At 60.8% G+C, this 24,337-nt stretch overlaps 2 protein-coding genes across 2 annotated transcripts; one reads left to right on the top strand and one right to left on the bottom strand.

The window, feature by feature from the left end:
• Positions 1-1,262: 1,262 nt before the first annotated feature.
• Positions 1,263-3,491, bottom strand: LOC118687838 (interferon-induced transmembrane protein 1-like). Its single transcript, XM_036384993.2, has 3 exons — positions 3,128-3,491; positions 2,241-2,469; positions 1,263-1,800 (listed from the first exon to the last, which is right to left on the bottom strand). The coding sequence occupies exons 1-3, from the start codon at positions 3,184-3,186 to the stop codon at positions 1,627-1,629; spliced, it is 462 nt and encodes a 153-aa protein (XP_036240886.1). The 5' UTR covers positions 3,187-3,491; the 3' UTR covers positions 1,263-1,626.
• A 920-nt stretch (positions 3,492-4,411) lies between these two features.
• Positions 4,412-23,928, top strand: B4GALNT4 (beta-1,4-N-acetyl-galactosaminyltransferase 4). The gene is made up of 20 exons (XM_036384509.2): positions 4,412-4,706; positions 11,503-11,609; positions 13,138-13,251; positions 13,328-13,423; positions 13,655-13,745; positions 14,075-14,175; positions 14,480-14,547; positions 14,884-14,962; positions 16,191-16,257; positions 17,809-17,952; positions 18,122-18,231; positions 18,483-18,583; positions 18,820-18,902; positions 19,486-20,707; positions 20,816-21,123; positions 21,284-21,437; positions 21,753-21,825; positions 21,923-22,076; positions 22,292-22,418; positions 23,136-23,928. The coding sequence occupies exons 1-20, from the start codon at positions 4,556-4,558 to the stop codon at positions 23,248-23,250; spliced, it is 3,465 nt and encodes a 1,154-aa protein (XP_036240402.1). The 5' UTR covers positions 4,412-4,555; the 3' UTR covers positions 23,251-23,928.
• Positions 23,929-24,337: the final 409 nt, after the last annotated feature.

The following is a 24,337-nucleotide window of genomic DNA, read 5'->3' as shown; positions in this document are numbered from 1 at the left end:
GGGCTTCCCACGTCCCCTCCGGGGTCACTCCGGGCTCGCTGGGGCCGGGCAGGCAGTGACAGGGGCCGGGCAGGCAGTGACACGTGTGGCAGCTCCGAGGATCCCGCCCTGCCAGCCTGTGACAGGGACCCCAGGTGTTGGTGTGGCTCCCTCTGGCCGCAGTTCCCTCCCCTGCGGGATGAGGAGGGAATCCGGAGCACAAAGGCGAGGGAGCTGCCGGGCTGGGATGAGCTCGACAGTGAAAGTGGAGGATGCGCATGCCAGCCGGGTGAGACACGGAATTCATCCCCTGCTTCCTGCTGCGGGCAGATGGGCAGCTGTGCCCAGGCAAACCGGGCCCCAGGCACGTGGGATGGGGGCTGTGAGCATCCCACAGAGGATCCCAGCTCCCCTGGCTGCAGGGGGAGATGGGCAATCCAGCCCCGGTGGGGTGACTGGGGATGGAGGCACAGAACACACTGGCCCCTTCCCTCTGGGAGCCTCTCCAGCCCTGCTGACCCTGCTCAGTCCCATTCCAGCTCATCCTGCTCAAGCCCTTTGCACATCCTGCCCCCCCAAAGCCACCTTGTCCTCAGCTCTGCTTGCTGCCAGCCCGTCCTGAGGGCTGGAGAGGACGGGGGTGCTCCTGGTGACACCCAGCAGGGATCAGGTTCCACCCTCACCCTCGGTGTGACCCTTCCAAGAGCTTCACTGCCCGTGCAGATGCAGGATCCGGGTTCAGGGTGCCTGGGGTGTCCCCTGAGCAGAGTCTCCGTGATGGGGGACGGTTTCCACCTCCCTCGGGGGTCACTGACACATTTTATGAAAATCCTTTTGCTAGGATTTTTCTCCTGAGAAGCCTCAGAAAAGAAATGTAAACAATAATTATCTGCTGCTGTGGAATGTGGCAGGTGCATCTTTGATTGGTCTCACGTTTGATTGTTTTTACTTGATGACCAGTCACAGGTCTAGCTGTGTTGTGTCTCTGGTCAGTCACAAGATTTTGTTATCATTCCTTTCCTTGCTGGCCTTCTGATGTCTCCTTTCTCTTTTTGTATAGTTTTAGTATATAATTTTCTTTTAATATAATATTTATAATAAAATAATTAACCCAGCCTTCTGAATATGGAGTCAAGATTCTCATCTCTCCCCTGGTCCTGGGGACCCTCAAACACCACCTCCCCCAGGCACATCCCACGGGCTGACCCTGTTTCTCATCCTGCCAAGCTGCTGTAGAACAAGCCCCAAACCACATCCTCAATGATACAAAACCAAGACACGGCAAAAGTGAAAGAAACTTTTATTTCAGGGGAGCAGGGTTTCTCTGAACCGGGCACTTCTCCTCAGAACTGTTTTTGGAGGCAGCTGGGGCTCCAAGCAGGCTGTGGCAGGGTTGGGGTGCTCAGCTGCTCTCTTGGGGAGCCGTGTCCATCCCCAGACGGCTCCAGCCAGGGCAGCCACCACAAAAGCTCCGAGTGGGGAGGGACGAGGGACAGGAGAGCAGCAGGCTCCGGGTGAGGCACATGGATTGGTGGATTGTCATGGATTGTCATGGATTGTCATGGATTGTGGCTCCAGCCCCGGGCTGGCGCCGGGGAGGGAAGCACAACCCGCGGGCAAGGAGGGCACTTAAGTGGGGCTGTAGCTCTACCCGTAGGATTGGCGGTGGCTGAAGACCCCGGCGATGGCCAGGGAGACGAAGACAATGACAATGATGACAATGAAGATGTTGATCACCAGGGCTGTGATGTTCAGGTACTTGGCCGTGGAGCCGTAGCTCAGGGCCCCGCTGTAGTCACCCAGCACTTTGCGGTCCCTGGACTGGGGGCAGGCAGAGGCAGAGTCAGGGGCGGTGGTGTTGGGGGTGTCCCGAGGCGCTCAGAGCTGTGAGAGAGGTCCTGGAAGCGCCAGACCGGGCTGCACCCTCCCCAAAACACCGGGGGTACCCTGAGGTGCCCACTGCCCTCCCTGCCCCAAAGCCCGGCCGTCTGCAGAGCTCCCAGCCGGGACTCCCTGGGGTCATGCTCCATGAAGAGGGGACTCCCTGGGGTCAGTGCTCCATGAAGAGGGGACTCTGTGGGGTCCCTGGGGCACCCTCTGGTCTGGGGTTTGTGGGGCCCACGGGTCACCCTGGGACCGGGAGCTCAGTGGGGTCCATGGGGCGTCCCGGGCTGGGGGCTCGGTGGGTGTCCCTGAGCTCCGGGGCTCGGTGGGTGTCCCCGCGGCCGCCCCCACCCGCGGTGTCCCCCCGGGCTCCCCACCTTGACGGAGAAGACGAACGCCAGGAGGCCGAGGCAGCAGAAGTTCCCGTACAGGGTGGTGAACAGGGACCACACCAGGTGGTCCCGGGGCGGCGGCGGCTGCTGCGTCTCCTCCACCATCACCGTGGTGCTCCGGGGCATCTCCTCCATGCTCACCTCGGTCGGCAGCACCTCGTAGGGCGGAAGTGGCGACTGCATGGCTCGGGCCCGGGGACAGCTGTGGCGGCACCTGGTGAACGCGTGGTGCTCCGGGAGGTGGAGGCGCCGCGGGGCGGGCGCAGCGCCGGCGGTTTCGTTTCCTCGAGATTTCGGACGGAGCGGGAATAGACCGCCCCTCCGGACGCCCCTGTAAGGGCACAGGAGACTCCTCCTCGGCGCCGGGGAAACCCCGGGCCACCTTTCCTCGTTCCTTGCTTAATCCTTCTCTTTACTCATTTTCCTGCTTCTTTTGTTGCCCCTTTATTGCCGGCTTCCTTTCTTATCTCCGCCTTTACCTGTTCTTTGCCCACTTTTTGCTTCACCGTTTGCTTTCCCTTTTCTTTCTTTACCCCCTTGTCTCAGTGTCCCTTTCCTTGTCACCTTTTTTGCCCCCATCCTACCTTCATCCTTTATTCCATTCTTTCCCTTCTTTTTTTTTTGCCACCTGTGTTGTCCCTTTCTTCCCTTTTCCCCTGTTTTGTCCCTTCTTTGCCTGCTTCTTTCCTCACCCTGTTCTTTCCTTCACCTTTCTTTTTTTCCTCACTTTCCCCCCTTTCTTTGCCCCCTTCATTTCCCCTTTTTTCCCTTGGCCCCTTCATTATCCCCTTTTTATTTTCCCTTCTTTCCCACTCTTTCTCCGTCCCTAATCCCTGGGAAATCCCCAAATCCTGCTGGAGCCCCAAGCCCACCTCCATCTCCCACAAACACAGGCTTGAAGCCAGGGGGTGCCACTTTTTGGGGATGCCATTTGGGATCCCTGGAAAGCTCGGGCTGCACGCCCTTAAAGGAATCCCGCTCTCAGGCTTCGCGGTGTGCTTGGGCTGTGTTAATGCGCCGGAATCCGCAGGATACGTTGTCCTGGAACCTTTTCCTGGCAACTCCGGGAGTGTTTCCGATTAAATAAACCGAACGAGCATGGCCCCGCCCTGGAAATTGGGATTTGGTTTCTTGGAATCGCAGCCCAGGGCATTGGTGCCCTCTAGTTTCCCCAGTCGTGAGTGTGTTTCTTCCTTTAATGACCGATTTCTACCGTGCTTTCACCCCTAGCCTGAGCCGCAGCAGGGCGGGGACGCCGACTCAACCTGTGGGAGTGCAGAGGAGGGAAAAAGTCCCGTTATTTTCCAGCCCTGAGCTGCAGGGGGGAGAACCAGCCCGCAGATCGGGGCACCGAGCTGCGGCCGGGCTGAGCAGAGGGCACAGAGCCGTGACCCCGGGGTCTCTGCATCCAGCCGGGGGGATCCTGGCGATCCCGGCGCCCAGCAGGGAGGATCTGGGGATCCAGCCCCCGTGGGACTCGCAGCGAGTGGGAGTCGGGGGGGTCGCTGCCCCCCATGGGATCCCCACACCCAGCGGGGGGATGCTCCCGGGGATGCCCGCACTCATCTTCCCGGGATGATCCCGGGATCCCGCCCCTGATCCCGGGGATGCCCGCACTCATCTTCCCGGGACGATCCCGGTGGGGTCCGTGCCTGCGGGTAGCGCCCCCCTGCGGACCGGCCCGGGCGCTGCAGCCCCCGCCACTGACGGGCGGGAACGTACCATCCACGCCCCGGGGGGGAGTCGGGGGGCGACCCCGCCGAGGCCTGCGTCACTAATCGCGCCGACCCCTCCGACCCCTCGACGCGGATACCCCGTTCGGTTTCGCCTCGCTGCCGCCCCGCTCTCCCGCCGCGCAGGGTCGGGGGCAGCCCCAGTGGCTCTGTTCTCCCCCGCGCCCCTCATGGTCGCGCCCGCGGCGCCCCGTGGGGCTGCCGGACCGTTGGCGTGGAGACGCGCGGCGCCTCCGCAGACCCCGCCCTCGCGGCGCGCCCATTGGCAGAGAGCCCGCGGCGGGCGCGCTGCGATTGGCCAGCAGGGCCGTCGCTCCTGGTCGGGGGCGTGGCCGCGCGCAGCGCCCGCTCATTCATTCCCCCCGCGGGCGCGGCGCGGGGGGGGCGATGCACCGGCGGGCCCGGGGCCGCCGAGCCCCGCACCGAGCCCCGGCCCCACGAGCCGCAGCCGCCCCGCGGCCGGCCCGGAGCGCGCGGGCTGGACGGGCGGGGGGCCCCATGGGCCGGGGTTAGCCCGGCGGTGGTGGCGGCGGCGTTGGCGGCGGCGGGGGCGATGCGGGCGGCAGGATGCCGCGGCTCCCGGTGAAGAAGCTCCGGAAGCAGCTGAAGCTGCTGCTGCTGCTGGCGCTGCTCACCTCGGCCGCCTGGTTCACCTACCTGCACATCAGCCTGGTGCGCCAGGGCCGCGCCCTGCGCCTCCCCTTCACCTACGGCAAAGGTAACGGGGGCGAGGGGGTCCCCGGCAGCCCTCAGAGCGGGGCCTCGGGGGGCTTTGGGGATCCCCAAGGGATGGTGGGTCTCCCCCGCCACTCCGGGATACCGGAGCATCTGGGGTTTGGGGGTCCCCAGGGAGCGCCGGGGCTCCCCCCGCACTGTGCTCTCTGAGCACCTGGGGTTCGGGGGTCCCCGAGGGGTTTGGGGGTCCCCCTGCCGCGCTGGGGACCCGGAGCACCCCTCCTTTGCAGCGCTGCGCTTCTGTCCCGCATCACTCGCGTGGGTTTGGGGCGAGCGGGATCCCTCCGTGGGCTCCGCGCCCCGGCGTTGGACCTTCGGGAGGAGGGGACACCCAGGAGGGCCCCCAAACCGACCGGGACATTCATTGTCCCCCCTCGAGCCGCTCCGTCCTCATTTTTCCACCCGCTGCCTTGGCTGAGATGACAAAGAGGCCATTTATAGGCGCTCGCCCTGCTGGAAGGGACAATCTCTTCTCTCCCATCCCTTCCCAACGTTCCCAACCCTCCCCATCCCATCCCATCACTTTCTCAGCCTGTATCTCTCTACTGAAAAAAAAAAAAAAAAACAAAAAACCAAAATTCCATTTTTCTGCCTCCCTCCCTCGGGTAGCGCCCGGGATGGATTCCGGGATGGATTCCGGGATGCTCCGGAGGGACAGGTGCCCCGAGGCTCGGTTCGTGTCCAGCCGCTCCCGGTTTTTCCGGGCCAGATGTGCCTGGGCAGCCCGGGGAGGCACAAAGCCGCTCGCGATATTTGCCGGGTGAAACTTGAGCCGTGGCGTTCTCGCTGGGGCCGACCTCGCCTAAAAAATTTGTCCTAAAAATCGCCAAGGGGCCGGGATGTGGCGCCTGTGAAAGGAGGGAAAGCCTTTCCCGAGGGGGTCCCAGCGGTCCCGGGGGTTGGCAAAGCCTCCCGGCTGGAAAACCCAAAGTTTCCGAGCGGAGCAGCAGCATGAGCCTGCAAAATTTTGGGCCTTACGGTGAAATCGGGATAATGGGAATGAGCGAGGCAGGAAATGAGGCTGGGAGGGAGGGAGGGGGGGCAGCGGGGGCTGCCGGCTCCCTGCGGGATCCTCCGTGCCGGGAGAGCCGCAGGGTCTGCCCGGGGCTCCCGGGGCGGTTTTCCCGGTGTTCCCGGGGAGGGGTTTCCCTGTATTCCCACCACCATCCCGAGGTGCTTCCCCCTGGCCCCGCTGCTGTTCGGGACGGCCGTGTCTGGGTGGCCTCTGGCCGGACCCTGGCTTGGGATCGCTGTCCCCATCCTGGGAACACCATGGATCGGGGTCCCCGCGGGTGTGAGGGGCGAGCCGCGGTTTTGCTGGCGGCAGGATGCACAGGGATGCTCCCAGGTGCCCATCCCTGCTGTCCCTGCGTGCCCTGCATCCCGGCCGGCTCTCAGGATGCTCCAGAGGTTTTGCTGTGGGAGGGAGGGGGTGCAATGGCTGCAAAGTGGGAATGAGGGGAGAACGGGGTCTCTGGGAGGTGGGGAGAGAGATGGGAAAGTACATTGGGAGGGGAAAATGTTGCCCCTTGTTGTGGGGAACACAGGCACCTTCCCTGGCTGAGGTGGGGGATTCTCCAGGGAAAGCTGGACACAGCTGGGATGCTCGTTGCACTGGGATTTTCCAGTGGGGTCCTAAAACCCGGGTGAAGGTGTGGGAAAGGCAGAGTTTAGGTCCCATTCACCCTTTTTGGACATGAGGTGGTGGAAAGGGGTTGGATGGAGGTTGGGGAAGGGTTTGGCCATGCACAGATGGACCCTCATCCTGCTGCTGCCGGAGTGGGAGAGGCAGGGAGTGTTCTAGGTGGAAAAACATGGAACGGAGTGAAAAAAAAAACAAAACAAAAAATCCCAAATAGGTCATAGAAAATAAACCATATTAAGGAAAAAACCTTGTTGCAAGGGTTTAGGGGAAGAGCATCACCCCAAGGGTCTGTGCACCAAAAGGAGCTTGGAGATGACTTTTGGATTTGGCCACCATGAGCCAGGACCTGTCTGTCTGTGCCAGGGGTGCTGCCCAGTTAATTAACAAGGAAAAAGGTTAATTACTCATTAAACAGGATGTCAGTGAGTAGCTGGATGCTCTGAAGGCTGCAGGTGCAGGGCATGAGGATTTTAGGCGGGTTTTTGGGGGGGGGGGTAAAGTGGGGGAGACCCAGCCAGGTGGGGTTGGGAGCATTATCCCAGTGGGATTATCCCAGGGCTCCCCATGTCCCAGCCATTGGTGACACCTGGAGCATCCAGGGGCTGGGCTGGGAGCTGGGCTGGTCCCTGATAAAACACCCCCCCCCCCCCCTTTTCCTCATCTTCTCCAAGTAGATAATTACCCTTCTCTGGCTAATTGAGCACAGGATTCCTCAGTGGAAATAATGAGGCCATTTCCAGCTCTCCCGGCTGGAAACCCGCTGAGGCAATGGGGTGGAAACGGGGATGTGCCAGGTGGGGAAAGGATGGAAAAGGAAAAAAGAACTGGGAGAAAAAGGTAATAACGTCCTGAAGTGGCTGGCAGAGGGGATTTGGGGCTTGGGGTTTGCTGGGGTTTAGCCTGGAGTGAGGTTTTGGGGGATTGGGGCAGCACGGGATGGGTGCTCAAGGGGGCTAAAGCCAGGTCAGGGATGGAGTGGGCTCTCTCTGCCTGCTGGACATGGCATGGCCTGGGTCACCCCTCTGCCATGGTCCAGAGGGCTCCCAAACCCCCTGATCCTGAGGCAGCAGTGGGATGGATGCTCCGTGGTCCTGTCCTTGGCTCTTCTGCCTCCCGTCTTTGGGGAGAGCAGGAGGGAGAAGGTTTGGGGTAATGTGTCCCTCTGGGATCCATCTCTGCAGATCCTTTGATTTTAATTGGGAGCCTGGAATGCTGCAGCTGCTGTGGGGCTCATCCTTTCTGTCAGGGATGCCAGGAGCAGGTAGGGAAGGGGATGAGAGAGCCCTTTGAAGATGAAGGGCAGTGGGATTTGGGACTGGGCTGGGAGCTGCTCTTTCTTCTGCTGGCATCACCCCATTCTCCTATCCCTGCTGGGAAAGGCTGGTTTGGGTGTCACTGGGGTCTTTTTTCCACATGGGAATCCCTTCCTGGACAGCCCCAGGCTTCATTCTCTGCTCCTCTGGGATGCCCAATGGGAAAACTTTGGCACCTGCCTGTTTTGGGCTTTTCAGAATCAAAAATGTGGCTCTTCAGAGGCACAAGTGGCACCCCAGGGTGGCACCTGTCCCCAGCCTGGCTGTGACCCGGCCCCCTTGGCACTGGGAGGGTCCCCAAAACTATCCCTTGGAGCCAGGGGAGGTGAGGGATGGCTTTTCCCAAGCACCAGGAGCTCTTTGTGTTGGTGTTTGGAATCTGCCCTGGATCTCCCCTCCATCCCTTCCCTGTGCCTGCAGCTGGGGCCCTCCAGAGCTGCTCCTTTGGAAGGGCTGAGCAGCCTCCTGGGGTGTCAGTGGCCTTGGCACTGGCAGGACACAGGGATTCTGGCTGGGTGAGGAGCCAGCTGGGAGCCAGCTGCTGGAAGAGGCTGGGAGGCTGGAACTGGGATGGTGACCCCACAGGCAATGTGGAGCTCAGAGGCTGGAATGTTTCTGGGGTGAAATGCACCCTAAAATTCCCAGCATTTCACCGTGACCTTCTCCAGAGGCTGCATCCCAGAAAGCCAAATCTTTGTGCTGGGGGCTGTGAGTTGAGCATCATCCCTGTTGGGATGGAGCAGGCTCTCGTGGGAGCTGCTCCAGCTCTCCCTGGGGCTGGAGCAGGTGGGGCTGAGGGGCACTGGGTGCACAGTCAGGGAGTCTGGGAGCTGTCCAATCCTGGGAAGGATTTGAGATGCTGATTATGAGCGTGGAAGTGTCGGGGCTGCCTCTCCTGGTGGGTGTTTGTCAGCTGGAGTGCTCTCATGGCAGCTCCATCAGCAGCCAGAGCGATTCCGCATCGATTTCCATGGCTCCAGCTGAGAGCGCAGCCACGGAGTGGGAAAACAGCAGCACGGGAATGGGGGAGGCAGCAGAAATCCCCCCTGGCTGCTCCAGTTCCCTCTGCAAGGCAGTGACAGCAGTGCCTGGGGGAGGCAGGGGCAGGGGTGTCCAGGGTGGTCACAAACCCCATTTCCCTCATCCCCATTGGTGTCACCGGCTGTCACCCAGCCCGTGCCACCACCCTCTGTCAGGGGGTTCTGTCCTGTGTTTCTGTGGCACTGACAGGGGGATTTCTGGTATTGATTCCTTTCTGGCTAACTGTAATTACTCAACATCTCGTTAGGAGGCTCCTGCAGGGATGCTCCTGCCCCGAGGGGGAGATTTTGGGAATGGAACCTTTGGGTTTAAGGAAGGCACCGCCACCACCTCTGCTGCCACCACCTCTGCTGCAGCTGTGTCGGGGTTTAAATGTCACTTCCCCCCCTCCACATCGCAGGGCTTGGAAAAGGGCCAGGAGAAACCCCGGCCTGGAAGAAAGGAGCTGTGTTTGGAGCTGGGGAGGAGGAGGAGGGAGGTGGGATGTGAAAGGCTCTCTGTGCTTCCCAACGGAGTTACAGGGCCGGGATAACGGGATACGCTTCTCCCATGGGAGGCATCGCTCCGTGCCCTGCCTGGGTCCCTGGTATCCGTGGCCTCCTCCCCAGGATGAGGATCCTGGCTCCCTGTCTGGAGGCTGCTGTGACTCAGAGCTGCTTTGTGCCATGGTTTGTGCTTCCTGCCCCCTCCTCGCTGCTCCCAAAGCATCAGCGTCGCTCCAGGGAAGAGCTTTGACTGCTTCCCTCCCTTCCCTGAGCATCCCCAGCCCACTGGCAGTGGTCCCTGCTTGTCCTCAGAGCTTCCCCTGTCCCTGTCCTGCCCTCTCTGGTCCTTGAGGGAGGCTGGCCGAGGGAATGGACGCAGCAGTGCTGCTCTGCATCCTGCTGGGATGCTGGGAGGAGCTGGAATCCTTCTTCCTCTTCTTCTCCTGCCTCTGAGCTGCTCCTCCCGCAGGGCTGTGGTTGGGACCGAGGAACTCGGGATTTTTGGGAGCAGGGATGCTCGTTGGCACCAGGCACTGCCCATCCCCACCTCTTATCTCTGTGGCACCAGTTCCCAGGTCCCCCCAGCCTGACCAGAAGCCACTTTCCAATATTTAAATTGCCAGGGAAGCCCAGAAGCCTTTTCTGGAGCGTTGCTGGTGCTTTTGCTCCTCCCTGGATGTGGGAGCCTCTTGGAAGGGATGGGGAGCAAGCAGGGGGCTCGTGGCTCTGGGACCTGAGAGCTCCAAGGATGAGCCTGCCCAGCTTGGATTTATTCCTGGTTTTTACCTAAAGAATCTCCCACCAGTTCACAGTCCTGACATGGAGGAGAGTGAAGCAGGATGGCCACATCCAGCCATCCCAGGGATGCTGCTGGCTCAGGTTGCCATCCAGGGAATTCTGTCCATGGCAAATCCCACAGGATCCCACTGGAGTCAGGTTTATCTCCTCCAAGGCTGGGAGAGACTCCCTGAGCGGGTACCACAGAGCCACTCCCAGCCCTGGGCAGGTCCCCTGGGGGCGCTGAGCTCCTCCTGGCCGTGATGGATGCTCAGATCAGAGCACTGGGAATGTGGGAATGCCACTGTCTGTGTGTGCCGCTGCTCCCATCACCCTCCTGCCCCGGGAAGAGGGAAGGATGGCTGCAGGAAGGAGGCTGGGCGAGGGGAGGGAGCAGCCTGGGGAGCTGCCAGGAGCCAGCTGGGGCTGCCAGGGGCTGAAGAATGGCTGGGAGCAGAAGAAGGGGCTTTAGAGCTTAATTTCCTGTCCCTGCCGTGGGGATGGGATTTGTGCTGCCATCTCCAAGGAGACGCCGGCTGCGCGGCCACTGGAATACCAATGGTGTGGGAGGCGGGGGGCTCCGGGCACCCCCAGCCCCTCCCTGGCCCTGGCAGTCACTGAGGCTGTTCCATTCTAGGGAGTGGGAGCCCCCAGGACTTGCTGGGGTGGGAAGGAGGGTGTGGAGGCACAGGGACATCTTTCCATACCCTTGGGAACGGGTCCGTGAGCCCTTTCCTGCAATTCCCATGGTGGGGGGGTCACTGCTCAGCACACCTGGGGCTCCCCCTCATTGCTGGTTTTTGGGGAGCCTCAGGTGTTTGTGGAGGTGGTTCTTGGACACCCACCTCTCCAAGCATTGCCTCGAGCTTCCCTGGACTCTGGATTGAGCTGTGGATCCCCCTGGGTTTTGGGGCTGGCAGAAAAAGAGGATGTCCCCCCCAGAGTAACATTTTCCAGGTCTGCAGTGTTGTTTTGGGGGAAGTGGGTGTAGTTTAAAATTGCCTGCCCAAGGAAAAGGAGCTGCAGAGGGGAGTCAGAAGTTGGGGATAATTAACTCAGCACATTAACGAAGCTGATGGGTCTGGGAACAAGATTTTGATGTGAGTGTGATTTTGAAGAGGAACATGGTTTGAGGGGATGGTGTCTGGGGGGTTTGGGGCTGGTGTGCTCTTGGCAGAGCTGTTGAATGGTTCGGGAGAGCTGGGATTTGGAGGGGCAGGAAGCAGGGATGCATGCATCCCTGAGGATGGAAGGGGAGCAAGACCCCAGCAGCTCATCCCAGTATCTCTTATGTAAAGGGCTGGGAGCTGTGGGGGGTGTAATTAAACCTGCTGCTGATGAGCTGCTGCAAAGCTGCTTAGTGCAAATGGAATGAGGGGAATTGTAGCCAGGGCCCCCTTTCCGTGTCCCTGTCCCCCAGTGCCAGCACCTCCCTTTCCCGGTGCTGGGGACAGGGGTGCCCCCAGGAGAGGTGCAGGGTGGGGGGCTGTGCTGTGACCCCACTCTGCTCCCTGGCAGATGGAGAGAGGCCGGGGGAGGTGACGGATCCCGGGAGGCGGCCGGCGGCCCCGGCACGGCGCAGGAAAGCCGAGGATTCCAGCGAGAGCCGCGAGGAAGATCCCATGGTAACGGGGCAGGAGGGGCCTGGGGAGGTCACTGAGGGCAGAGTGCTCCGGGTCTCGTCCAGCTGAGGGGATCCAAGGGTTTGGGGGTGCATCAGAGCCTCAGGTTCTGCCCAGCAGCTCTCACCATGGATAAACCCTCTAAAATCCCATTGAAACGGGGTGGGATATTCCCCCCCCATATCCCACACTGTGCTCCATGTGCCCTGCCACAGCTTCCCTGGGCATGGCCCAGCTTCATCTGCTCTGCAATTCCTGCTGTTCTGGGCAAAGCCACCTGCTCTTGTGTGTTCTGCTCTGTCCTGGACTGGAGAGCCACTAAACCCCAGGTGGAGCCTCCAAGCAGGAGGCACTTGGAATTGTAGCCACGGGACACCCTGCTGTGCCCTGTCCAGCAGGTCACCAAGCCCCTGTTGAAGGCCCTGCTGTCCCTGTCCAGCCTGTTGTCACCAAGAGGCCTCCTAGCAGGGCAGCCAGGTGGGATGGAGGAAGGGGGAAGCCACAGGGAATTCCCTGCCCTATCCCAACTCCTCAGAAATAAGGGACAGATGGACAAAGGAGGCACAGGCTGGTGCTGGGTAAGGACAGAGGGCACAGCAGGAATTGCATCCTGGCTTTTCCTGAGAGGAGGGAGAATCCTTCCAGTGAGCCTGGCACAAAACCCTCCCTCCTCGTGAGGTCTTCCAAGGGCACTGCTCCCTCCTCCGGGGCTCTAATGAGTTTGTTTAGGCAGTTTGCTAATTATTTCCCTGGCACTGTGCATCCAAATGGGCTGTGCTGTGGTGACAGTGCCGTGTGCCTGCCCTGGGGTGTGGAGGAAGAGTGGGATGATGCTCTGGGGAAGCTGAGGAAGAGGGGAATGCTCTGGAGGGGCCCCAGAAATACCTGGCTCTTCCTTGTCACCCATCAGCGAGCTGGAGGCAGGTAAATGCTCACTTAATCTCTAAATTATGAGATACAAGCAATGGGATTAACCTAATCCCCTTTAAAGGAAGAGGGAGAGTGGAGAGGCATCCTGCTACCTCTGTGCTTTTAGAAAAAGAGCCCAAAATTCCAGCAGCCCCCAAGACTGGCCAAACGTTTTGGATGAACAGAAAACTCACTGTTTTGGAGCAGTTTTGGCAGAGGAAGGGAAACAAGTTTAGCTGGAACATTTTGAAACTGCTGCCTGGGACACCTTGCCAATATTTTTGTGCCTCCTCCTGCTTTCCTTTGCCCTGAGCCGTGAAATCTTTTGCCTTGGTTAGGCAAGGCTCAGAATGAGGTGTTTAGATCGTGGAATCCTGGAATGGTTTGGGGTTGGAAGGGATCTTAAAGCCCATCCAGTTCCAGCCCCTGCCATGGGCAAGGACACCTTTGGCTAGCCCAGGTTGCTCCGAGCCCTGTCCAACCTGGCCTTGAGCTTTTCCAGGGACGGGACAGCCACAGCTTCTCTGGGCAGCCTGTGCCATGGGTGCACAGAGACATCCCACAAGCACAGGACGTGCTGGCCCTGATCACCCATCCCTTCTGTCCCTCTGTGCCTCCACAGAGTGACGGGCAGGACGTGGATGCCTGGTTTTCCAGAGGCCAGCAGCGCTCCAGCCGAGCCAGCGCCCACCCCAAACTCAACCTGACCAAGCAGGCCTTGCCCTGGAACGAGCAGGTGGGTGTGGGCAGTGCCCTGGGAGGGCGTGGGGGAGGAGGAGGAGCCCCACTCAGCCCCCTCTCCTCTCCCACAGTACAAAGGGAAGGCAAACCTGCACGTCTTCGAGGACTGGTGTGGCGGGGCCGTGAGGCACCTGAGGAAGAATCTCCACTTCCCGCTCTTCCCCCATGTGAGTCCCGGGACAGGAGCTCGGGGGTTGGTGGGAGGGTCCAAACATCCCTCCCTGGGTGCCCACTGCTCCTCCTCAGGAGCTTGGCTTGCAGGGCTTGGCTTGAGGAGGTGATTCCCAGCTGGAGGAGAGGTGGGTGGTGATGGGGCCCCCTCTGTGGGTGTGGGAGGCTGGGGTACCATGGAGGAGGTGATCCATGGAGGAGGTGATCCATGCCCGTCTCCTTGGCAGACCCGCACCACGGTGAAGAAGCTGGCTGTGTCTCCCAAGTGGAAGAACTACGGGCTGAGGATTTTTGGCTACATCCATCCCTTCAAGGATGGTGAGTGATGGAGCGTGGCCTTTTCCCCCACGCAGCAATGTGGAGACGCTGTGTCCTTCCCCTTCCTGGCCACAGGAGCACAGAAAGGCTCTTGGAGATGGTCCCCAAACCCTGGCTCCTGGGTAGGAGGGTCCTTCTGGAGCAAAGCCCCTTTTTCCTGTGGCTTTGAAGGGAGGCAAAGCCCTGATCCCATCCAGGACAGAGCCATGACATGAGGTCTGGGGTGGCCCCATCCCTGTTCCCCATCTCACCACGAGGCAGTAGGATCAATCCCACACCACAAGAGTCCCCGTGTCCCTCATGGTGACCCTCTCCATGGCTCTCTGCAGGGGATTTCCAGTTTTCTGTGGCATCAGATGACAACTCAGAGTTCTGGCTCAGCTCTGACGACAGTCCCTCCAATTCCCGACTGGCTGCATTTGTGGGCAAGGTATGGCATCACCTCTGCCTTGCCCTGCTCCAGGGGCAGGGATCCACGTGTGCCTGTGCTGGGGGCAGCTCTCCTGCCTCTCTGCTCCTTTGGGAATGCCAGGCTGTTTCAGCCTGCTCCCCTCCCTGGCCAGGCCTGGCTTGGCTTCCAAAGGAGCCCCTTGGTCCCTTCTTGGTTGGAGCTGGCAAAGACCAGGAGATTTAATATTTATCCCTGGATTTCCCTGGGTTTAATTCCTGTAACGGGGAGCTGGTGGGCTTTGGTGTGGTGTCCTGCTGCTCTCACGCTCCTCCTTCCTTCCCAGCTGGGCACCGAGTGGACGGCGCCGGGGGAGTTCACCAAGTTCAGCTCACAGGTGTCCAAGCCCCTGCGGTGAGTGTGTCTGTGGGGATCATCCTGTGGGGATGGAGTCTGGGACGTGCAGGTGCTGCCTCTGACCTCCCTGGGCCGTGGTCCTTTCCCAAGAGGGACGTGGGGCTGGGCTGGACCCCAGATCCATGGTTAGAAGGGGCGGGTGATGAGATGAGGACAGGGACATCACAATGTCCCCCCAATCCCACAAATGCCCTCAGCAGTGGGATGGGGAGCAGACACCCTCCCCAGCTCCCTGTTTCCTTGCCTCAGGAAGGTTTTACCCACCCGTGGGCAGGAAGGGAGGCATTCCCAGGCTGGCCCTGGGCTCTGACAGCTGTGTCCCCTCCCCTGCAGCCTCATGTCCTCCCGACGTTACTACTTTGAGCTGCTGCACAAGCAGGATGACCGGGGCTCGGACCACGTGGAGGTTGGGGTGAGTAAATGCCCACCCCCCCATGCCAGGCTCCTTCCAGCACCAGAGAGCCAGTGCCAGGGCTTTTCCCATGTGTGTCCCCAAGGGTTTTATCCTGGAGCAAAGCCAGGTTTCCCCGTCCCACAGCTGCCAGTGGGGACAAGTCAGTGTCACTGTTTCCCTGGTCATTCCAGCACTGGGATGCATGGAGTGCTGTTCTCCTTTCCTGCTGGTGGTCCTGCCATGGAATCCCATGGGCGGGAAGAGCCCAGACAGGCAGGTCCCACCTTGCAGGCTGCATCCCAGCAGTGAGAGAGAGGTGGCCCTGACGATGGAGCCATTCCCTGTTTTCTTCTTTTTCCCCCTTGGAATTACCATGGGTTTCGAATCTGAACTTGCCTGCCTTGGCAGCACAGCCCTGGCAAAGCCTGGAGCGTGTGTCAGAGGCTCAGGCTGGCTGAGGGCAAGTTGTTGGCTCGTTAGCAAAGGTTTCCTTTCTCCCAAGAACTCATTAATCACTGGAATAAAACTGGTGCCAGGAAAGCATCAGGGAGGCTAGCTACACCCCTTCCTCGCTGGCTGCCTCCCTCCCTCCCTCCCTCTCTCCTCCCCATCCCCTCTATCCCGATAAGATCTTCGTTTCTTTGGGCAAAAACAAATAGTGGGGAAAGCAAAATAGATGGGGGAGATGTTTCTGAGATGGGATGTTTTTGCTGGAGGGAGGGAGTGAAGCCTTTCAGCCTTGCAGAAAAACCTCTCAGCTGTGAAGAGAGAGACAACAACAGCATCCACAACAAAAGCAGGACCCCGATGTGTCTCGCCCCGGGGGCATTGAAGGGCTTGTCCCGACAAGGGCTCTAGACTGGCTTTTAAAATGCTGGAGTTAAATCAGGGCAGGCAGCTCTGGAGACCCTCTTAAATCAAGGCAAACTCTTCTTTATAAAGCACTGGAGTGAGGAAAGGAGCCCTTTGGTCACAGGACTTGTGACAGTCCCAGAGGGAACCAGCATGAGCCTGTTTCCTACCCACAGGAGCCTTTCCCTCTCCAACCCTGCAGAGATCCCTCTTAATCCCAAACCCTGTGGGAAATGGGGCAGGATCAGCCCTCTCTCTTGCTCCTCTTCTGCAGGGAAGTTTCTGGGAGCTGTGCACAGGGAGGACCCATCCTGGGGTGCTGGGGTTGGGCAGCTGCATCCTGACCCCTGCTACCCCCCTGCTCATTCCCCATATGCTTTTATTTTTTTCCCAGTGGCGAGTTTTCCTCCCCAGCCTGAAGTTTGAGGTGATTGACTCCTCCTACATCTCGCTGTACACAGGTAAGGGCCAGGTGCCACAGCCAGCAGGCTCTCCAGGGGCTGCACGTGCTGGGAGAGATGGGAAGGAAAGCAGAACCCCCAGGAAATTGGGTCCTGGGGGGACATCTCAGCCTCTGAATCCCCCCACTGGATTTCTGCCTGGTGTAAGGAGGGCTGCAGGGGCTGCAGCAGGTAGGATTGATGCTGGGAGCAAGATGAGATGCTGCTAAAAATGGGATGTGGAATCAGCACAGCGTGGAAGCCCAGCTCTGCTGGTGCTCCAGCCTCGTCCTGCCTGCCAAGACCCCTCTGGCTCCGGGGCCTGGCCCTGAGTTACGAGGAGCTGTCGTGGAAGTGGGGATGGATGGCAGAGGGTTTAATTAAATCTATAGATCTTCTGCTTCCTGCCCCTGCCCTGGCAGCAGGGAAGGCTGTGATGGATGGGCCCTGCCCCGGCGCTCCGCATGGAGCGGGAGCGGCCATCACTCCTGCTCTGGGAGGTGTCGATAAGGAGGAGGGGGCAGGCAGCAGGCAGCATCCCTGGGGACAAGAGGGATGAGGGGTGCCAGTGGTGCTGATGCAGGTGCCCATGAGATGGATGATGTGCAGATAAATCCCTGTCCCTCAGCACCGGCTCTTCCTGCTTCTCCTTCCTGCTTCCCGGCTCCCTCTGACCCAGCAGCACCCAGGGCAAAGCCATGTCAGCCCTGGGGAGCCCCTCCCTGCTGGGGGCTGCCAGCAGCAGGCAGAGCTCCCCTTTCCTTCCTCCTTCCTTTCCTCCTTCCTTTCCTCCTTCCTTTCCTCCTTCCTTTCCTCCTTCCTTTCCTCCTTCCTTTCCTCCTTCCTTTCCTCCTTCCTTTCCTCCTTCCTTTCCTCCTTCCTTTCCTCCTTCCTTTCCTCCTTCCTTTCCTCCTTCCTTTCCTCCTTCCTTTCCTCCTTCCTTTCCTCCTTCCTTTCCTCCTTCCTTTCCTCCTTCCTTTCCTCCTTCCTTCCCTCCTTCCTTCCCTCCTTCCTCCCTCCTTCTGGACTTTTCCAGGGGCTTCAGCCCAACCCCAGCCAGCTGCAGGACACATTTGGGAAGCCTTTCCCTGCCACAAGAAGAAGAATCTGGGGCTTGGGAAGGGGGATCCTGCTTCCCTGTGGCTCTGCAGCAGGGAAGGGAGCACCCATGGGAGCATGGCTGAGGTGACAGGAGCAGGGTGACCTCCTGGGGGCTGATTGGTGGCCAAGGGTGACATGCCACCCTCATGCCTGGTAGGAGGCAAACCACCTCGTGTTGCAGGTACCTGCAGGAAGGACATCCAAGGTTTAACCCCTGCGTGTCCTTGGGAGTTACAGCCCTGAGCATCCCCTCCTTTTTGAGGCTGTGGTAATAGGAGCAGGAGGCCTGGCTAGGATCAGCTGTGCCTTTGTCCTGTCCTCATTAGTGGATGCAATAATCATTAGGCTGATTAGTTACAGGGTCTCTGAGATGGCTGGGAGGGCAACATTGCTTTCCCTGGGAGCAGGAGGGGTTGGGAAAGGCCCCCTTGGAGGGTGTTCCTGGGGGCTCAGCCCGGCCCTGTCCTGCAGATGAGTCGTCCCTGAAGATGAACCATGTGGAGCACATCCCACAGACCTTGGCCAGCCACAGTGGGAGCCACCTCTGGGAGGCCCAGCAGGACGAGCACGGGGCTGACATGCTCAAGGCTGACCCCAGGGACACCTTCTTCCTCAGTGAGTGCCCGAGGATGCATCCATGCTGATCCCTGGCGGGGTTTGGGGGAGGAAAAGGGCTGCTGTGGCCACCTGGGTCATCCCTGCCAGCCTCTGCCCATCTCTTGAGCAGAGGCCTCTTTGCTGGGGTGTGTGGGAACACGTTGGGATGCTCTGGGCTTCTCCACAGCCCCTGCCATCGAGGCGTCCCGCGTGGAGAACGTGCTGGTGCCCTGTGCCTACAGCCCCACCTACGTGGTGAAGGATTTCCCCATCGCCCGCTACCAGGGCCTGCAGTTTGTAAGTGTCTCCCTGGGGACAGGGCCACGCTCCCATGGGCACGTGGCAGAGCCCAGGGCAGGGATGTTCCTACCTGGGTAAAATCCAGCAGGAAACATCCCTTGCTGGAGGGTTGGGCTGAGCTTGCACAGCTCAGCCTGGGAGAGTTGGGGTTAAATCCCTGTGTTTGAAGTCCTGGGGGTCACTTTGGTGTTGGTGGTGGCCTCGGGTCCCCAACGCCTCGGGGTGGCACGGCACCATTTACCCCTCAGGTCTACCTCTCATTCGTGTATCCCAACGACTTCACACGCCTCACTCACATGGAGACGGAGAACAAGTGCTTCTACAGGGAGTCCCCCCTCTACCTGGAAAAGTAGGTACTAGGGGCTGGGATTTTGGGGTGCTGTACAGAGGGGGCTGATGTCAGCAGTGCTGAGATGATGCATCCTCAGCTACGTGTCCCTGTCTCCCATGGGAGGGCCACCCCAGGCTGGCTCTTTCCCCATCTCCCGGGCATGCAGCAGCTTGAGTGCTGGCAGCGCTCCTGGATTTGGGAACCTCCTCACTCCTCCCTTCTCCCAGGCCCTCACCCTCCCTCTCCATCCCCAGGTTTGGGTTCTACAAGTACATGAAGATGGATGAGGAGGAGGAGGATCCGCGGCAGCGAGCGTTTCTCTTCCTTGGCCCTGACAGTGAGTCACAGTGAGGCATGGCTGGGCACGGGGCTGAGCTCCCGGCATCCCCGCTGCTGGCAGCTCATCCCCTCGGAGCTGTGGCTCATTGGAGTCACTCCAGCCGTGCCAGAGGCTGCAGGAGGGCTGGGCTGTGCAGAGCAGCATCCCTCAGAGCATCCTGCTCGGCATGACAACAGGGTGATGTGGGGTGTGGGAAGCAGGACACTGGATTGGGATTTGCTCTCCCTCCAACATCTCTTGGGTTGGCCTTGGCAGTGGGCAGCAGGAACCAGACCCAGTGTGGAGTCTAGGGGTGTCCATGGAGCCTGGGGGTGCTCCTGGGGAGCCAGAGGCTGTTCAGAACCTGCCTTGATTAATTTGCAGCCTGGTAAAGCTCTGGCAGGTCGGGTTTGCTCCTGGATGAAGGGGGATTTGTGCTGAGATTTGAGGTGGGGATAAGTGGCAGCAACTGGAGCTGCCAGCCCTGGTGGGCATCCCCTGGTGCCCCAGCTCTGCTCCCTCACCTCAGCCACTCTCAGGTTCCTCTCCTGCTGGGATCAGGCTCTGCCTCAGAGCATTGATCTCTGCCTTCGCTCCCTAGATTTCCTGGAGGACGAGGAGGAGGAAGAGGAAGGAGTGGACAGCCCTGAGCCCACAGACGCCCCTCATGAGGCCAAGGAGCGGAGCTTTGGGCCGGCACCCAGAGCCAAAGGGAAGGATCTCGCGCCGGTCACCGGGGCTTACGGAGATGACCTGGACTATTACAGCTTCCGCCGGCAGCGGGGCCGGGCACAGGCCGGGCCGGGCACCCCTGGGCAGCTGGGGGGCACGTGGGGCACCCCTGGGCAGCTAGGGGGCACGTGGGGCACCCCCAGCCCTCCGGCCGCCCTCCAGGGGGATCCCACGCCGGAGCGGGGCCCGCGCCGGGCGCTCCGTTGGCTGCCCCAGGACGAGGGTGAGGAGGATGAGCTGGGGCTGCCGGCAGCGTCTCCAAAGCACCTGGGCCTCCAGCCCCACCTCTCCGTGCCCATCTTTGGTGGCAAAGCCAAAACGCCGGGTCCCAGCAGGCCAGCAGCTCCCAGCGAGGACAAGAAGCCCCGGAAAAGCCAGGAGAAGGTCTACGTGACCCGGCTGCAGCCCGGGAAGCGCAAAGCCCCGGCCCAGGAGCCGGCCTTCCCCGGCATTTTCCTGTATCCAAAGCTTGTGAGGAGAGTCCACCTCCGCTCCAGGACCCCACAGAAGCATCCCATCACCCCCAGCAAGCTCCGGGCCCTCCCCGGCCGCCGGAGCCCCTGGCTCCTGGGCAACATCTCCAGGGAGAGGGACCCTGCCAGGCGGAAGAGCGGCAGGAGGTGGGAGCGGCCGCCCAAGCAGCGGGTGCTGCCCGGCCTCCTGGCCCTGGGGACCGAGGGGCTCTTCAGCCACGAGGACACGACCCCTGCTCCGGGCAGGACAGCAGCCACTGCCGGCTACAACTCATCCGAGGCCACCCGCTCCGAGGGGACGAGGGTGACATCCTTTCTGAAGGTGTCAGAAACCACGGCATCGCAGCAGCAGGAGGGAAAGGGCCAGGAGGAGGAGGAGGATGAGGAGGAAGAGGTGTCGGACTATTCCTACGAGGCAGGGGAGCTGCAGCAGGGCTGGCTGGAGGACTCCATCAACTGGCAGCGGACGTTCAGCGTCAGCTCCGTGGACTTCGAGCTGCTGCGCTCCGACTGGAACGACCTGCGCTGCAACGTGTCGGGAAACCTGCAGCTGGCCGAGAGCGAGGTGGTGGACGTGGTGGCCCAGTACATGGAGAGGCTCAACGAGAAGAACGGGGGGTACGGAGGGAGCAGGAACACCAGCGGGAATTTGAGGGGGTGGGTCCCGGATCGCGGGGAGCAGAGCTCAGGATGGCGGCGATTTCAAGGCTTCTCTTTTCCCGGCAGGATCTACACCCTCCTGAGGATCATCAACGTGGAGAAGCGGCGGGACACGGCGCGGGGGAACCGGTACCTGCTGGAGCTGGAGCTGGCGGAGCGGGGCCAGCGCACGGTGCGGCTCTCCGAGTACGTCTACGTCCTGCTGCACCAGGGCAAGCAGGACGACAGCGCCGAGGCCAACCCCGACGGGCTGGCCCTGGGGGCCACCGAGCCCCAGCCCAGTGCCTGGAGCATCCTCTACGGAAAATCTGTGCTGTGCCGGCCGCTGCGGCTCAGCTGGAGGCAGGACGTCATGGTGCACTTCGTGGTGCCGGGTAGGTGACAGCAGGACGCGGCTCTCTGGGGTCTGTGCTGCTCCCTCAGCAGCCTCCAGCAGGATGGGGGTGGTGTCACCTCTCCTCAGAAGGGGTTGGTTGGGCTGGGGGGAGGTGCTGAGGGTCCCCACTGTGAGCCTGAGGGATGTGTCTCCGGCAGTGAAGAACCAGGCCCGCTGGGTGCAGCAGTTCATCTCGGACATGGCCGGCCTCTACGGGGCCACGGGGGACGCCAACTTCAACGTCATCCTGGTGGACTTTGACAGCGAGGACATGGATGTGGAGAAGGCCCTGCGGGACGCCCGGCTGCCCCGGTAACTCCCACCTGCAGCCTCGGGGTCTGGGGGGCTCCCTGCCTGGGACAGGTGCTCACACAGCCTGCTGCTCCTTCCCCACCTGCACAGCCCCTGCCTCTCTGCCCCTCCCTCCTCCTCATTTTTGAGGGTTTAAACTACTTTTCCATGTGGATTTGGGGGTGCAGAAACTTGACTCTATGGGGGGACCCTCAGCTTGAGCTGTAGCACCTGGGCTTTCCTGGGAAGGCATCTTTCCCCATGCCGGTGGTTCCTGTCCCCTCCTGGCTGTCCCTGTCTGTCCCCAGTGCTACCTGCCCTGTCCTCTGTCCCCAGGTTCCAGTACCTGCGGCGCACAGGGAATTTCGAGCGCTCTGCCGGGCTCCAGGCTGGTGTGGACATGGTGGAGGTGAGTGAGGACAGGGACCAGCTCTGCCTGTGGCTCCTCTCCCGGGGCTCTTCCTCTCTGATTCCCCTGACCCATGTGTGTGTGTGTCCCCTCCCAGGACGAGCACAGCATCGTGTTCCTGTGTGACCTGCACATCCATTTCCCTGCCAACATCCTGGACAGCATCCGGAAGCACTGCGTGGAGGGGAAGCTGGCCTACGCCCCCATTGTCATGAGGCTGAGCTGTGGCAGCTCCCCCCGCGAGCCCAACGGTGAGCAGGGACCCCTTTCCAGCTGGGAGCACCCCAAAACCAGGCCATCACCTGCTGCACCTCTGCAGGAGCTGGCACAGATGGGGATGGCTGGGAAGAGGAGTTGGGATGGGGAATCCCCGTGGCTCCCAGGTGGTGGGGAGAACACAAAGGGGATGAGATGGGCATTTGGGGGTGCCCCCACCCCTCACCTCATTGCTCCTCCCCCCCTCCAGGCTACTGGGAGGTGAACGGCTTCGGCCTCTTCGGCATCTACAAGTCGGACTTTGACCGTGTGGGAGGGATGAACACGGAGGAATTCCGGGACCGCTGGGGCGGGGAGGACTGGGAGCTCCTGGACAGGTGAGCCTGGGGTCCTGCAGCCCCTAAACCCCCAGGATCAGGGTTGGCCACATGGATTTGGGCACATCCATCAAGCTGGCTGGGGGCTCAATGATGGGGTGGTGGAGGGGAAAACTTCCCTTTGGGAAGGCCACGTCCATCTGTCCATCCATCCGGAGCTTTGTCCCTCTGTCCATCCATTTCTTGAGCCCCATCCCTTCCCTCCTCCATCCCCTGAGCCCTGTCCCTTTATCCCTCTGTCCCTTGAGCTGCATCCCTCTGTCCTCCATCTGCAGGGAGCCCTCTCCCTCCATCCCTGATCCTTGTCTGTCCATCCATCCCTGAGCCCTTTCCATCCATCCATCCATCCATCCATCCATCCATCCATCCATCCATCCATCCATCCATCCATCCATCCATCCCCTGAGCCCTATCCCTCTATTCATCCATCCCTGACCCCTGTCCATCCATCCCTGAACCCTCTCCCTGTATCCATCCATCCCTGAGCCCTTTCCATCCATCCATCCATCCATCCATCCATCCATCCATCCATCCATCCATCCATCCATCCATCCATCCATCCCCTGAGCCCTATCCCTCTATTCATCCATCCCTGACCCCTGTCCATCCATCCCTGAACCCTCTCCCTGTATCCATCCATCCCTGAGCCCTATTCCTCTATCCATCCATCCCTGAGCCCTGTCCCTCCATCCCTGAGCTCCATCCCTCCATCTGCAGGGTGCTCCAGAGCGGGCTGGAGGTGGAGCGCTTGCGCCTCAGGAACTTTTACCACTACTACCACTCCAAGCGCGGCATGTGGAACACCCGCAGCAAGAAGCCCTCCAAGGATTAGTGCCGAGCCCAGCCTGCAGCCCCTGACCCCCGGCACCTGCCTGTCCCCTCCCACCACGGCCACCATGCCACCAGGGGGGCACCCACGCCCGCTGTGGCTTTCCTGGGGAGGGGGAGCCCTGGGGAGGGCCAGGGTGGTGGCAGTGGTTTTGTCCTTAAGGGTCTAATTTAGTCAGCAATGAATTCATTAACTCCTTAGTGCTGGTGGGTCCCGGGGGCTTTGCTGGGTCCTGGAGGGCTGTGCCAGGGCGGGGACACTGGAGGTGGAATTGTGACATCCAGGATCGCTTTGCAGCTCCTTTCCTGCGCTGCCCCTCCCTGAAATACCCAGTACCTCGTCCCCATGTCAGGCTGGGGAGCTGAGCTTTGGAGAGGGCTAAGAACCCACGGGGGCTGCCCAAACCCTCCTGTTCCCCTTCCAGGACCCACAGAGGGAGGGGGGTCTGGCACTGGGGACACTCTGTGGGTGGGGGGCAGAGCCCTGAGGCTGGCACTGCCCGTGCCGGGGGGGGCTGGGCTGGGGTGGGACAGGCAGAGCCTGGAGCAGGTACGGGCAGATGACATTTCCAAGCTAATTTCTGTGAAATTATGAGGTAGGAAGCTGTTTTCAGGAAGTTTTTGTCTGTTTGGTTTGGTCTTTTTTTTATTCTTAAAAAATTAAAATCAATGTCTTGGCTGAGATTTCCCTCTGCTCCATCACCCCCACACCTGGACAGGGATGCAGAGCATGGGAGCCAGGCTGGCCTTTGTCCCTTGGTCCCCTCTCTGGGGTGGGAGTGGGCAGCAGCATTCCGTGCTGTTTCCATGCAAGGAGGAGGAGGAGGCTGCGCCCTGTTTGATGCCCGGCCACACGCCCGGGCTTGCTGAGCCTCCGCCCCACACCTGGGCTCCACCCAGCTCCAGGGAGGGCTGCCCTGGTTCCCTGTGCTCCTGCATGTCCTGGCACACTTGTCCCTGCCCACCCCTGTCCCAGCCCTGTGCTGGTGCTTCCCGTGGCGGGTGTCTCGAGGGTTCTGTCGTGTCCCACCTGCCATGGGCTCCTGCTCCTCAGCCAGGTTCCCTGTCTCTCAAATCCCCTGGGCTCCTCC

The sequence above is a fragment of the Molothrus ater genome, chromosome 6 (genome assembly GCF_012460135.2).
Source record: "Molothrus ater isolate BHLD 08-10-18 breed brown headed cowbird chromosome 6, BPBGC_Mater_1.1, whole genome shotgun sequence".
NCBI classification, from domain to species: Eukaryota; Metazoa; Chordata; class Aves; order Passeriformes; family Icteridae; genus Molothrus; species Molothrus ater.
Note: the sequence above shows the minus strand (reverse complement) of the source record. Positions and strands in the feature narration are given on the sequence as shown.

What these genes read in the sequence shown, in the direction of transcription:
- LOC118687838 (XM_036384993.2), bottom strand. Translation starts at nt 3,186, where the DNA reads ATGGCATCCCCAAAAAGTGGCACCCCCTGGCTTCAAGCCTGTGTTTGT. An exon ending in TGTGTTTGTGGGAGATGGAG is followed by an intron (nt 2,470 to 3,127) that starts GTGGGCTTGGGG and finishes CGCGTTCACCAG; the next exon opens with GTGCCGCCACAGCTGTCCCC. An exon ending in CGTTCGTCTTCTCCGTCAAG is followed by an intron (nt 1,801 to 2,240) that starts GTGGGGAGCCCG and finishes GCCTGCCCCCAG; the next exon opens with TCCAGGGACCGCAAAGTGCT.
- B4GALNT4 (XM_036384509.2), top strand. Translation starts at nt 4,556, where the DNA reads ATGCCGCGGCTCCCGGTGAAGAAGCTCCGGAAGCAGCTGAAGCTGCTG. An exon ending in TCTCTTCCTTGGCCCTGACA is followed by an intron (nt 18,903 to 19,485) that starts GTGAGTCACAGT and finishes TTCGCTCCCTAG; the next exon opens with ATTTCCTGGAGGACGAGGAG. An exon ending in CGGGACGCCCGGCTGCCCCG is followed by an intron (nt 21,438 to 21,752) that starts GTAACTCCCACC and finishes CTCTGTCCCCAG; the next exon opens with GTTCCAGTACCTGCGGCGCA.